At 38.6% G+C, this 15,826-nt stretch overlaps 1 protein-coding gene across 2 annotated transcripts; it reads right to left on the reverse strand.

Moving 5' to 3' along the window:
- Positions 1-19: 19 nt before the first annotated feature.
- Positions 20-13,218, reverse strand: LOC121329738 (dickkopf-related protein 3-like). Of its 2 annotated transcripts, none has more exons than XM_041275473.1 (8): positions 13,089-13,218; positions 11,026-11,318; positions 10,303-10,419; positions 9,515-9,598; positions 3,850-3,942; positions 2,307-2,451; positions 1,988-2,144; positions 20-914 (listed from the first exon to the last, which is right to left on the reverse strand). In XM_041275473.1, the coding sequence occupies exons 2-8, from the start codon at positions 11,236-11,238 to the stop codon at positions 812-814; spliced, it is 912 nt and encodes a 303-aa protein (XP_041131407.1). In that variant the 5' UTR covers positions 11,239-11,318; positions 13,089-13,218; the 3' UTR covers positions 20-811. The 2 variants fall into 2 exon arrangements, with proteins under 2 accessions (XP_041131407.1, XP_041131408.1); XM_041275474.1 differs by lacking the exon at positions 13,089-13,218 and adding an exon at positions 11,547-11,623.
- Between the last annotated feature and the right edge of the window lie 2,608 nt (positions 13,219-15,826).

Below are 15,826 nucleotides of genomic sequence, written 5' to 3' on the forward strand. Positions count from 1 at the left end.
AAACTTATTACAACTGAAGTTTGGTTTTCAAAGTGATCTCTTTATTGGCTTCAAAAACAATAAATGGGAACACATAATTTTAATTTCAGGTAAAGCACAAGATTACCGCAACAGCAATCATGATTATAAAGCTAAACACTCAAGCACAGTGTACTGCTGTGATAAAATAAAGCTTCCCCCAATTTAGTTACTTTAACATAGAAGAAAGCTGGTCAGATTAGCACAGCATCAGTGTAACACACGTTATCAGTGTGCAGTTTAGTGTTCTTAACCAAAACATTTAACACCAAATAATGACCAAGCATTGTTTGTGTTTATATTGCAATCTCTCAGAAGTGCTGACAAAAAGGAATTGCCTGTATACAATAACCCCTTACACCCCAAGCTGCAAAGGTATAACCCAATAACTCCAAATATATATTATTCAAAATGATACAACATATTGCACTTTTATCCATCAAAGTCTACTGGGTGCATCTAGGAAGATGAATAAACTGTTCATTTCTAGATTAATTAACTATGAGAAAAAAACAGATTTTTATTGCAAATGAATTCATGTTTTTTTTCCCCAGATTTTCCTTTTTTTTTTTTTTTTTTTTTTTTTTTTTAAAGCACAGGCCTGAAAAGACAAGAACAGTAGACCAATCCTGCTGAATTATGGGTATTTTAATATTAGCATGTTAAGTGCAAAACAGAAGCTTCTTAGTTTTCAGAATAATGAGGTTCACAAACTATCACTGTCGATGTTTCTGTTAAACATACACAAGAGAAGGTTATTCTCTAAGAAACTGCCTCTGCATGGTCCAACACTTTAGTTGATGTCATCCCAGGAAAGGCTTTTGGCGAACTGATCGAAAAATGTTAGATTTTCCTCTTTTGAAGAATCGTTCCGTTTTTCACAGATGGAGCTGCGTCTGGGGGGGGGGGGGGGGGGGGATAAAACAGACAAAAAATTGTAAATGTAATCGCTATTATGCTGTCAAAATAACTCTTAAGGGAATATGAACTGTTAAATAGTTGAGACAATGCAGAACAAAAAAAAAAAAAAACAGACATCATGACTTGTGTACAACTACATCCCTGTTGCTGGGAATATGCACCCCCAGCAACGTGTTCTGCCAAATACATAACCCTTCAAATAAGACACATTGCAAACATTAGGACTTCAACCCACTACTGCTCACAATGCAGCTCAGTGTTCTAAAAGAAAAACCTACCAGCCACTAAACAAAAAATACCTGTCCCATGCCATCATTTCACAAGGTATGTACCTAATCTGTTTTTGCATCCTTTTTTCTTGCCATTTATGTAAATATGAACTTTTTTATGCTTTTGTTTTCCTTCACTGGCACAGATTGTTTCCCCTATTATACCATCACTTCTTGCTGTAGGCAAGCAACTTGAGAACCATGCCAGCCTACTTAAAGAATGTCTAGTGAATATAAATGAATGGAACAATGCTTCTGTTCTAACTTAGCTCAAAACTGCATGCTAGCTGTCAAAGACAATCCTGCTTGACGCTGAAGTAGCTATGCAGCAGTGTTCACGTTTCTTTCCGACAATTTAAAACAACGTGTGCATGTCTAGGAATTACAAAGTGCAGCAATTTCCAGAGGCTTTGTCACTTAATGGGATAACCTTCAATTCCCTATCTGTGTTACGACCCACCTTGTTTGCACAATTCTCCAATAAGGATGATCTAGGTTTCATGTTTAACAGCGAATCAGAAAGACTTAAAAGGACTTGATCACAAGGGAACATTCTGATTGGCCATAAGCAAGCTAGTCAGGAGCCCACATATCAACTGGAAGGTAAACAATGTGCGTGCACTCAGCATTGTTTATAGCCGCCCACTTAAGTCAGTTTTAACGCGGCTACCCCGAAAGATTCAAGCCAAAAGTATCAGCAACCAACCAATCTTTTTAAAAAGAGATCGTGGCTCAGCCAGTAGTGGTGACAACGCTTTCTGTGGAAATCGAACCCTTACCCATGAGACTGGCAGCTGAGCCCATTGCTACATGAGCAGTACTCACGGGGCCCCTCAGGCTCCTGGTCCCAGGACAGGAGATCCAGCAGTGGGTTTGATGGGTCATGGCAGTGCTCCCCCTCTTTAGGCAATGCAGTGCAGACTGGGAACAGTAGAGCTTAACCAAGGGAGGGGACGGGAGGGGAGGGGAAAATAGATCAGTAATCCAACAGCTTCCACATGGAAATGAGGTGCAAATGTACAGTATACCCACCACTATAATATACAGATTAATCACTGGACTGAGGTTTTAACTCCTGGAACTCGCAGATCTCTTTACCTTTGTAGAATGCACAGCACAGCTCTCTGTGGCAGTCGCTCTGAAATTCACAGATGGTACCTGGCCCTCCTTTAATGCTGTTTTTCACACACTGGCCCCAGACACACAGGTGTGCCTCACAGCATTCTTCATCTCGGGTGCAATTCTAGAAAAAAACAAATGGTAGAATGTAACTGAAAGAAGCCTGCCAGTCCTGGTAAGAACCAATAAGAAAGCAGCTATTAAACTATTGGCAAGAGCGGCCATCACTGGTCAGTGGCTAGCCCAGCTATATCCACCATAAAATTGCAAGGGCAGGTTATGTGTTCTTAAAGACACCATAGTTACTGAGGTACAGAAGCTATTACTCTTTAAACAAATTCACTAGTGATCAGCATCTTTATTGAAATTTGACTGAATGCAGTCACAGTCTGAGTATCCAGTAGAAAGTACCACTGGTAATATAGTTTCACAGTACATGTGTTTCTCAACCCACATCCAGACTTATTGTAAGATGCCACTTAACAACTCTGGATTTGTGTTCCTTACTATGAACGAATCACTTCTGCCCTGCATAATCACAGCCTGTCTGCTCTGTGCTGCCTGCATGGCTTTTATATGCCATTTTGTTTCCTAGGCAACAGAACATATCCAGGAAACTGTTGATGAGGCTCAAAACATACCGTAAAATCAAACGCATTACTGCTCTTATCTATGCGATTAATCTTTACGCTTTATGAATGCAGCTCCTGATCTCCTACAAAAAAAGAGAGGCACGAATGGATATTTTACAGGTTAACCCTGTTCCAGGTGCCTGTTTCTGAAATACATTCTGCACCAACAGTATGGTAAAACCTTTGTATTTTTTATACCCTCATAGTTTCTGCCTTATGTAAAAGCTGGTCTCTCAACTTAATTTCTATTGCTTTCGTTACTGTATTATGCTTGGTCCTCGTTATTTGCTTTTTTTTTTATATCAACAGGGCTTTTGTGATGTTCAACTACTACTGCATCACTGTGACATTGCAATCGTGTTTCTAGAAGTTCAAACTACTTCAATGTATTTCCGTTTCTTCTGGTGTGCTTTCTCATTGACATTGTGTCATCCGATAACCTTTCACTACAACAAGCTATAAAACAGGTGGTTTTAATTTGAATAGTGTTTCCTCGTCCCTAACTGTTAGATTGAGGTTTTGCAACACATATTATTACAGTTCAAAGAGTAAGCAGACTCAGAGTGGTCCTTTTTACAATCACTGAAATGCTGCTTGTACCCTTTTTGATACAGTCTGTGTTAAAGTGCTTTGTTTTACCCGAAATCAGGGACAGCTCTTCATCTCTAGTCTCCTGATTCTCTTTCATCACACACACACACACACACATCACATATGTAACACATGCTAGATCAGGACAAAGTGTCTATTTGAATTAGCAGAAGCATCTATAATGCAATGCTTGATACTTACCAGCTCTGCAGTGCGATACACAACGCCAGTGTGCCACTTGGCATTTTCATGCCTGGTTCAAGTTAAGAGTTTTGAAGGCTTTGAAAATGGTAACCTACCGAATCCTGCATCTTACAAGGCAGGCATTTAGACTGCAGCAGTCCAGACTGGCAGTAATTCCCATTTCCACAGTCCTCATTAACGATGCACTCCTGTGGGAAGAAGCAGCAGTCAGCTTCCATTAATCAACACCTGAACTGAATTACACAGCACACTTTTTCACTGTGAAATATTAAAGCGTGCTGGGACAGCTCTCTGGCCTCACAGGTTGATTCTGATCTTCCTGCTGCTGGAAATCATTCCACTTGAGGGATTTGCAGAGAAATGTATAACTTTAAAAGGTTGTGGGGAAAAAAAAAAAAAAAAAAAAAAAACTAATGTCAGAGTACATATTCAAAATGTTAACTGTAAGCTGTCCCTGGGCATTAATGGACCTGGAGAGTGCACCACAGCGGACTACAAAGCAAGAACAGTAGCTGTTGAGAAATACAGAGTCGTCTGTATACTGTCTTATCTATATGCCACACACACATCACTTTTGACTCACTGCACTTCAAGCGGAATCCATAGAGAAAAGGCACTGTGGACATTTTAGCTTATTCAAATATTTATAATACAATGAGCCACCATCCTCTTCATTCCCAGAGGTGAAAAACATCATCAGCACACCAATGACTACTCCACACACAATATGCTTAAATATGCAACATAAACATCACCTTCATCTGGTACAAATAAAAAAGAACCCATGCAAAGTGTAATCACAAAAAATCCATTGGAAAGATTATGACTTACTTGATACTGAGGTTAATCACAACCCCATGAGTGGTGAGGATTTAGTTAAAAAAAAAAGAAGTGTGGCATGCATTTACATTGTGTTTTGCATGTCTTCTTTTAACAAATGCACATGCAAAGTAAAAAAAATAATTCCAAAAATGCTGTCTTAATTAGTCCAACCAACTGCAGGGCTCACAAGGATTGCTACATTACAGCGCTTGATCTCATGTATTTTGTACACATTTGCTTTTGCAATTGAGTGAATTCCTGAATACAATCTGTGACTGGCACATAAAGGTTCTGTTCGTGTTCATCTGCCTAAGAATGTCTGCAAGTACACTGTCCAAACCAAACATACAGTAAAAGCAGCCTCCCTCTCCTACTCCTCACTGCTTTCTTTGTTTTTCTATCAAAAATATATAAAAGAAAACATCCTGTAATGAAACTCTCATCAGTGAATGGGTCTTTCTGCTCAGGGCAGATCACCAAGAAAGAAACTGAGCACAGCAACACCTGCTGTTTATTCATCTTTACTTTCTGGAATAAAGGGAACTGTAGCAGTAACTGTACTATGCTTTCACGCCAATGGGAAATGTGCACCATCATAGTGGAGATGCACATCCCTGTTCACTGGGATATACCAGACTGTCTGTAATTACACCAGGCTTACATTTTGATAGTGGATATACATTTTGTTATACATTGATCTCAGTTGATGGGTCCCAGCAATATTTTCTGGAACGGATGCAGCATACACTGTACTGTATTACATTGGAAATTTTAAGCTATTTAATTTTCTACAGCAGGAATAAGTTTCTATGTGGATTAAGATAATTACAGTACTGCCTCTGTTTGCATTTAGTTGGCATAGTATTAAAATGGCCAAAACAGAAAAATATATGAAACACATTTCTGATGGAGAACAGACTCATGGGGTGTTCTACTGTATGCCCAACAATACCTGGCAATGGGTTGTTTCTTGAGCTATTATGCTCTTCCATTAGTAAGCCGCTGTATAAATCTGATCATGTGAAGGCATGAAAAATAGCTTCTGACATTGGCAAGGGCAGAGGAAACAGAATTCTAAGTCCATCGATGAGAACAGATTAATCCGTGTTTGGACAGAACTAGAGCTTTTGTAATATGACTCTTCTGCTTCTTGTTTTTTTTCTTCTTCTTTAATGCAACTAGAATAAATTTATGTGCCCAAACGGTTGATGCAATAAGCAGAGAGGTTTCCAGGCAATTCTTGTGATTCTTATAAACTAGATACCTGTGTTTTTATTTAGCATCATATATACCAAGACTATACATACATTAATCAGTATCATGAAAAAGTATATCATCACGATTGGTATCTACAGTACTGTACACACATGTAAAAAGTGTCACATATGTACAGCCATGTGTGTCACAAAGAAACTGCCGTAAAACTGCCCTGCACTGAGGAAACTCTGTGTAACGCTGTAAGTGGTAGGCATTTAAATGAACATCCATTAGCTTTCAAGTGCTGTACAAGTGTGTCATATCCAAGCTTCTCATTATGTTTTCAGGGAGGCTTTACAGTCTCATTGTTGGGTTGATTTTCTGATCACCGTGAAGCATCAGTTTGCATTTTTACCCTCGTAATGACTTCTGCACAGCTGTACTTGAGTACTGAGAAACCCACTAATGAGGCATGCAGCAGTATAATGAAATAGAAACACAAAACCGACACAGAATATTGCCCGATAGCAACATTTGACTTTATAGCCTTAATGTGGCTACTCTTCTTCAAATAGTCCTTTCAAAATATTGAAAGACGACCCTTTTTTCACCTTTTTTTTTACAGTACCTAAGAATGTGTTCAATGTGCTGGCTGTAATGTATTAATGTAGCACTTCTATGAACGTTTCATCAAATAAAGAATGTAATTTCAACTAAAAGCATGGTTTTATCTGGCTCCAGTCTAGACGGTTCACTCTGTCAATTCTTTTTATTAAGTCTGTTGATTGGCCCTCATGTCACTGGGTTGTTAGCAGCTCCCAGTTCATTCGGCAGCACCCACACAGAACGAAACTCACACATCAAGAAAACAGCAATAAAGTGCCTTTTCCATTCCTCGTAAATAAACAGTTTGGCTGGAGTTTAGACTAGGACATGCTTAGCTAGCTTCTGACAATGGAAAACTAATCAGAGACGAGTATGTTTGACTCATACAGTAGGCTATGAAAAAGAATAAATACTAAAATAACTTTTTAGCTTTTAAAAAGTCAGATGTATCTAACGCAACGTATGTATCTTTTATCAGGGGTGGGTGTTTCTCCACAGGGTAGTTAACCATATTATTTGGTTGATGTATATTGATTGATTGGCTGCCAGCCTAGCAGCTACAAGAATGCCCATTTCAAGGAGAAAAACAAAACTAGCCTCCAGCTCTCTGTTCTGCAGTTTTAAGCAACAGGCTTGTGGTTCTAATTCAGACTTTGGGGAAAAAAAAGGACATCTGTAAACTGTCGTGCCAAGAACAGCAAAAACAGAGCAGTGGTCCTTCTTGAATGAACGGAAAGCATCAGAACTGTTGAGCCCTTTGGAAACACCCTGTGAGTCATGCAGGCAAATGTTAGTGCCTTTATCAGTGAGCAATATTGAAATGTTCTGCTGGCAAGAAACTAATCTGACTTCGCAGCAGGCACAAAACATATACACTTTTTATCAAATGGGTTTATTTTTCATTTTTTCAGTATACATGAAGTTTTAAGGATTTATATATACTGGTATCTCCACTGTCAGTAAACCACACCGCATTTGGAGAAATCCCTTACACCACGTTACAGCTTATTAAGCATGTATTCAATGGGAATAGCTAAAAGTCTCTCTCTGCTTTCTGCACACAGGCTGTAAGTTGATGTGTGCTTCATTCAGCATAGCTTCTAATAATCTGAACATGGAATATATTAAAAGATATGGCCAAAGAATTCCTTGAGTTAAAGGTATTATTTTATAATCATACATTTCTATGATGGGTATATAAATGCAGAGGTAAAACGTGTTGGTGTAGAAGATTTAAAGTATGCTTTGAATTTACAACATCACCTTGCCATTTATAAACCTCAAGGTATATAATAAAATATAATTGAACATGTTTTGCTTAAAAAAACCTCTATACTATAAAACTGTGTTTAAAGATCCTGAGATACAGTAATGTAATTTTGGTTCCATTCAAAACTACCCTTATAGACAACAGGCCTGCATCCACATTTGAAACATTATGTTTGACTACTGCAATTATTTAATAGGGTTAGTTAGAAGTGCAACATGTTGTAGGAGCTCTCAATGAAAGCTCAATGCAGATGTCTCTGTGTGCTTTAGGTCCTGGTAATGAGAACACACTTGCTACCCATACAATTCACTGTAATGATTTGTTATATGGATTTACCTAGCTGGCTTCTGTGTACATCCATCTTCAACACAAATAATGCTAAACAAACAAACAATCAATCAATAAATAATACCTTTACAAAAATAACTTTTATTCCATAAATCTTCCACAAATAACCTTACTTTAAAATACTAATAGTAAAATGCAGAGTAAAATCTATCCTGAACTGTATTTATTTTACTCCCATTAGGGCTTTCGGGGAGGGTGGGGTGGATGGAAATGGGGCGGGAATTAAACTATTTCACGTTCACTCTTTCTAACAGGTTAGATTCATGCACCAGCGTTCTTGTTAGTCACTTGCCAGGATTCTAACACTTTTTAAATATTACTTTATTGTACAGCGTTTTGTGATGATGGTATCATGAAAGGCTCTTTATTTATTTATTTATTTATTTATTTATTTTTAAATCATAGTGTCGGTTTTCTCTTTCAAAAAATGTGGGCTGCCAACACATTCTGCGATGGCTCCACAGATTACAAGATCAAACACACTTCCTGGCCTTTTCAGTGCTTTATTGTTCATGTACTGTCAGACAAATTAAAATTCGCTTTTTTCATTGTGATTAACCCTTGACATCATTTACCAGGCGGTCTGCTTATAACCAATTTTCCAGGTGGCTGTGACCACGGTTCAAGGAGATTTATCTGAGGGCACTTCCGTGGCTGAACTGGAATTGAAAAGCTGGACAACGGACCGCCTGCCTTCCTAGTGGCTTTCAACTTGGGTGGCATCAAACACTGTCTGCGCCAATAAAGCCACCAGTAACTGACTACACTGAATGAACCCTTCACATGAGATATGTTTTTTTTATTCGAGCAGTATACACACACACACACACACACTAAAATGAAGGGTAAGGGATATTATGATCTATTCAATACCAACAAATATGAACTTAACAGACCCTCTTCTAAGTTGCTGGTATCAAGTATATGTTGCTTACAACAGACACCAGAAAAAGCTGCCTGAAAGTTGTTGTTTGTAGATTAGACAGCAGTTGAGCAGGACATGTTGAAAACAATGCTCAAGCTGGCTACAGCTGAGCACACATTAAACTACAGTCAATTCAAATGGGATAATATCCTCTTTTGAATGCACTCATATGGGTAATTATCAGCCATTGATCACTATGCCAGTGAGGTGCACTGTATAAATACAGCCCATTGAAATCGCATAGGTCAGCTGGTAAGATGAATGGCATTTGAATGTGCTTGATTTTATCATTTTGAAGCGGAATGGTATTTGAATACGCTGAATCAACAGAGCCTGGAATGGAAAGGTAGATTGCAGAAAAGGGACAACTGTTGTATTTTAAAATACAATTATGGCACGACAGGCAGTCAAGCAGGATCACAGAAAACCTGGCATGTTTAGACTAGTGCTGTGCCCTGTCAGGCAAGATAAACCTGTCAGGGGTAAACTAGATCAGCAACTAAATCCCTCACAGCTAGAAATAATTTCCCATCACAACAAAACAGTTTCTCTTAATTTTAAAATGAGCCCATTTTCAGAACAGGTCACTTACATGTTTCACTTCCTCTCCTTCACTGCTGGATGAGGAGATCATAGTTTTTGAGAAGAAAGTGGCTCCCGTTTCATTATCAGTGACCTACAGCAAAAAGGAAATCAAGTTTAGTTTTAAATCAAGTATGTACATTTCAACTGCGACATTTCAAAATCTAACATGATCTACTGTACTACCGGTAGACTTTTACTACATCATTTTGTAGTTTATCTGATTACATGATGCTAAATAAAAGACCTAAATTATGTTCATATCGTCTCATCCTAAAATTCTAAGTGATGGAAAACTTTTTGTTTAAAAACACACAGAGAGAGAGAGAGAGAGAGAGAGAGAGAGAGAGAGAGAGAGAGAGAGAGAGAGAGAGAGAGAGAGAGAGAAACACAGCCCTCATATCAGCTGGGAACACAAACACCCAGTACATCAGAGACTGGGAGGGAGGGAGGGAGACAGACAGACAGACAGAGAGGGAGAGGGAGACAGAGAGAGAAACTGCCCATTTGTGGAAGAAAATTCCCCCTTCTATGAGATTCTAGAAAAAAGGCAACTAAAATAAAAAGAAATGTTGAAAATGATAATTAGAAAGACACACTTGACTGTACTGTTTTGTATCCAAATGCACAGGCTTTATTGAACAGCTGATAGGAGTGCTCATTTTAATACTGATATGAAAACCATTTTAATGGCATTCAAAGGTTCAGATAATATTACTCCTTGAAACCTCAAACCAAAATGCAAAATATAAAAAGACAACATTCACATAACTATATATCAAGGGTGGCATACAGTACCTTGTCGATTTTCTCAACAGTGTGGAAGGATGTATTCCCAACCTTAGTGTCTGTGCTGCTTTCATTGTGGTAATTTAGTGGGAAGTCATCCACATCCTGAATGCTCTGGTTGTCAATCTGAGACACACACACACACAGTTTCACTTGCGATTCTTTATCACATAAATTGACTACTTTTAACACGTTTGACCATATTGCATAAAACTGTGCTCACATTCTATAATGCACAGGCAATGATTCTGAGCACATAAGTGCTGAATCATTTATGCAAAAGGAGCCCAGGTTAAGGGGTAGAATTTCCAACTTCTGTTTAAAGACATTTTGGTGATTCGCTATGCCCACATTCAGATTTTCCGAACACAAAAACTATCCGTAAACAGCAACATTTGTAGAGCACATTCTAGTACCCATTTAGATCTTGTACATACAAATAAAGTTGGCACAGTACAGTGGCAGTGCCAACAGTCATACTACAGGACGCAACATTGCAACCGCAGCATATTCTTATTATTAACTGCTTTGGAACATAAAACTGATGTCATGATCCGAGCATTGATCATTAAAATAATTTCCAAAAATGAATACAACTATCGATTAATTTACTTTCTGACCACAAGCATAATACAAGATACTGTTTAAGTATTACAGCATTCATTAAATAATGAACAAACTGTTAGCAATTTGCTCACATTTTTCATATCGATATTTTTTACCCAAGGCTACCTGTTGCACCGCCTCCTCAAGTTTGTGTTGCGTGTCCTCCATCAGCTCTTCCACTTCCCTGAACATGTCGTTTAAAGTCGACTCTCCTAGTGCCAGGCTGTCGGTGATGTCGAACCCGGGGTCGGGCTCAGCTGGGAAAGGTTTGGATTCCCCAGAAAGGCAGAGTATGATTAATAGGAGCGGCAGCATCCTGTTCACTAGACGAGACGGCATCCCTCCTCTGTGTAGAGCGCTTCTCTGCTCGGGCTTTCGTTCAGTCTCGCTGCGATGGTGTGCAGTTCGAAATCAAAATGCTGCAAAGAGAGAAACCCGGAACAGAAATCCTTTTAACCCTTCAAAACCCAATGGCAGGCTTTCTTCTCTGTCCCAAATAGCATCATGAATGGGGGAAATAAGTGGTTATAATTGGCCAGCTTACAACGAGATAGCGTTCATATTCTTGACATAAATTATACAAAATGTGTATTGCAAGTATTTTTAAAACACGGCATTGCTTTATAGTAATAAAGTGTACAACTTACACGCTGGTCGTTTTCACTGACACCTTTGTGTTTTTATAGTGGGTAAAGGTTAACGCTAACCGAACTGATCTGCTGCCAGCTTCCGATATCCCAAGTAAACATTTCACTGTTACACAATGTAACTACTGCTACATCAAACAAACAGTGATACAACACACACACACACACACACACACACACACACACACACACACACACACACACACACACACACACACTGACACACACACAGGGCTATAGTGAGTTACAGGGAAATAATTCCATCTTGGGTTAAATTAAGAAACCGAAGGTCGAGTATTTTATGAACTGTCACAGATGGAATTTATTTCCTGTAACTCACGGAAGAGGCCAATCTGTTATTTTTTTATAATACATGGATACCCTTGTGATGCTAATATTAAAGAAGACGAGGTCCAGCAGTACAGTTTTTTTTTTTAAAACGTCGTGCTGTACAGGCGTTCTTGTCGTTATCCATTAGAGCTTCATCTTTATTTGGATGATTTGCCTTTACCTTGTTTTAATTTTCCGTTCCTCTCCAGTTTCTCTGAGATACGACTGTACCAGCTTTACATCATTTTTTTTTTAACGTATTCTCAATTTTGTCGATCATTAATAAACATTTCTGTGCTGTGGGTGTTGTCGAGTGATTGAAAAGGAAACATTTTGTGTTTGAATTTAAAGTGATGGTGTCGAAGAGTCGAATGTGTTACAGTTTAACTATATTTTTCTCTAGAGGAATTATCAATTTTTGACGTCACTACTGGTTTTATGCCCTTTTTTTCGAATGGCTCAGGATGCAAATATAGCCTTCATCCATATATATATATATATATATATATATATATATATATATATATATATATATATATATATATATATATTTTTTACAATAGCAGCTAGGGACATTATACTACTGTCAGATCATTAAAAGGACCAATACACATATGTAGAAATATTTTAAATAACATGTTTACACGGATAACCACGAATAACCTAAAATAAAACGGGTCGGCATCTCGCTTTCAACTCGTCAAATTTATCAACAGCAGCCTGTATTTGTAAATGTAATGTTTTGGCTTGTCAGCTTAGCTCGCAATAACCAACCAATCGCTCACTCTCTCATCCCCAGTAGCGTATACGCAGGTATGTTTTGATACTATACGAACATTGGCATTATAAAAGAGATAAATAGCAGCTATGCATTCTGATACCAAACCCGAAAACGCACAGCACAGTACTAGCCTAAATTTCAAAGCAAATGGAAATTTAATTCGCCACAAAGAGCACTGCGATTGCTAGGCGTTGCCGCTACAAATTAAAATATTGCGTTTTATGTTTAGAAAAAAGTTATAAAGACGCATCAGATCAGTGCGTTATTATCAATGGTCCTGAATATTTAACACCAGGAAGGAGAGCCCGCCCAAGCAGGTGCACGGGTTACCTTGGAATCTAAAAATCCTTGCTTGTTATATTGATTGGTTAATTACTCTAGTCTGCAGATAATATACAGCGTTCTTTCTAGCTAGGTCTCATTTTACAGACCTGTCCTTTGATGCAGTCAGATTGCCTCAGTCGCCTGTCCTTCAAAACCACCTGCGCCCTTATTCACACAGCGGCGTGCAAATGACCTCCCTCTGCTGCAATGAGAAATTGCTGTCTGCTGCTTCTGGCCGTTTCTTATGCTAGAATCTGATTGGCTGCAAGACTGCGGTTCCGGGGGCTGATTGTGAGGTAAGCCTGGAGCATGTGCAGACAATGGGGTATATGTGACAAAGCTATTATCAGTGTACACCCTGCTATTGCTAATGCATGACAACACTATTGAAGATCTACGATTTCTGCTTAGAAATTTCCGTGCTTTCGACAGAATGTATTTCATATAGAAGTAATCATATAGAATGATTTCCCCTTTGCAATCACGTCAATGTTTACAGCATACACTTGAATTGTGTGTGGTTTACTGTGACACACATGTAAGGTTTTGAAAACAGGATGAACGGATGACCGGGTACACACATGTGCAACTACTGCATCCTCTGTGTTTAATAACATAGCACACTATTAGTCACAATGTATTGAACAAAATACAATGGGAATCACTTAACATCAAACACACACAATAGAATAACAAGACATTTACCACAAAAACATGTGTTAATGCTGCCACTTAGAAACATGCATTCATCGCTCTACTTACTCCAAACCCTTTATTACACGATAATGTGCTGCCACCTTGTGGCCCTTTAAAAAAGTGTGTGTATATATATATATATATATATATATATACACACACACACACACACACACACACACACACACACACACACACACACACACACACACACACACACACACACACACACACAGCTCTGGTAAAAAAAAAATTAAGAGACCACTGCAAAATTATCAGTTTCTGTGGTTTTACTATTTATAAGTATGTGTTTGGGTAAAATGAACATTTTTGTTTTATTCTATAAACTGCTGACAACATTTCTCCCAAATTCCAAATAAAAATATTGTCATTTAGAGCATTTATTTGCAGAAAATGACAACTAATTTTTAAACAACACAATACTAATGTTTTAACTTAGGAAGAGTTCAGAAATCAATATTTGGTGGAATAACCCTGATTTTCAAGCACAGCCTTCATGCGTCTTGGCATGCTCTCCACCAGTCTTTCACATTGATGTTGGGTGACTTTATGTCACTTCTGGCGCAAAAATTCAAGCAGCTCGGCTTTGTTTGATGGCTTGTGACCATCCATCTTCCTATTGATCACATTCCAGAGGTTTTCAATGGGGTTCAGGTCTGGAGATTGGGCTGGCCATGACAGGGTCTTGATCTGGTGGTCCTCCATCCACACCTTGATTGACCTGGCTGTGTGGCATGGAGCATTGTCCTGCTGGAAAAACCAATCCTCAGAGTTGGGGAACATTGTCAGAGCAGAAGGAAGCAAGTTTTCTTCCAGGACAACCTTGTACTTGGCTTGATTCACACGTCCTTCACAAAGACAAATCTGTCCAATTTCAGCCTTGCTGAAGCACGCCCAGATGAGTCCAATTTTCAGCTTTGCCCAACACTTGGTCGTCTAATGGTTAGACGGAGACTTGGAGAGGCCTACAAGCCACAATGTCTCGCACCCACTGTGAAATGTGGTGGAGGATCGGTGATGATCTGGGGGTGCTTCAGCAAGGCTGGAATTGGGCAGCTTTGGCATGAATCAAGTCAAGTACAAGGTTGTCCTGGAAGAAAACTTGCTTCCTTCTGCTCTGACAATGTTCCCCAACTCTGAGGATTGGTTTTTCCAGCAGGACAATGCTCCATGCCACACAGCCAGGTCAATCAAGGTGTGGATGGAGGACCACCAGATCAAGACCCTGTCATGGCCAGCCCAATCTCCAGACCTGAACCCCATTGAAAACCTCTGGAATGTGATCAATAGGAAGATGGATGGTCACAAGCCATCAAACAAAGCCGAGCTGCTTGAATTTTTGCGCCAGAAGTGGCATAAAGTCACCCAACATCAATGTGAAAGACTGGTGGAGAGCATGCCAAGACGCATGAAAGCTGTGCTTGAAAATCAGGGTTATTCCACCAAATATTGATTTCTGAACTCTTCCTAAGTTAAAACATTAGTATTGTGTTGTTTAAAAATGAGTCTGAACTTATTTTCTTTGCATTATTCGAGGTCTGACAACACTGCATCTTTTTTGTTATTTTGACCAGTTGTCATTTTCTGCAAATAAATGCTCTAAATGACAATATTTTTATTTGGAATTTGGGAGAAATGTTGTCAGTAGTTTATAGAATAAAACAAAAATGTTCATTTTACCCAAACACATACCTATAAATAGTAAAACCAGAGAAACTGATAATTTTGCAGTGGTCTCTTAATTTTTTCCAGAGCTGTATATATATATATATATATATATATATATATATATATATATATATATATATATATATATATATACACACATGACCCAGTGCTTATATACCGAGTTCAGTCAGGTGAAGTGCTTTCCATTCTGGAACACTGAGGGAAGCAGTAGCAATGAAGCCGTCTTATATTGGTATCTGATGCCCTTAATAAAATCTTTGAATTCCAAAAATACCCCTATCTTTAATAAAATAAAGACAACCAGATAAGCAAGACCAGCCAGAAAGTTACAGATCAGTCTAGGAAGCCCTTATTAGGAGACAGAGTCCAAAACATGCCATTAGGTTTACAGTACACATTGTTTATTGCACATACAGTACAATATATTTTGCAATCCATA

Source organism: Polyodon spathula, chromosome 17, assembly GCF_017654505.1.
Source record: "Polyodon spathula isolate WHYD16114869_AA chromosome 17, ASM1765450v1, whole genome shotgun sequence".
NCBI classification, from domain to species: domain Eukaryota; kingdom Metazoa; phylum Chordata; class Actinopteri; order Acipenseriformes; family Polyodontidae; genus Polyodon; species Polyodon spathula.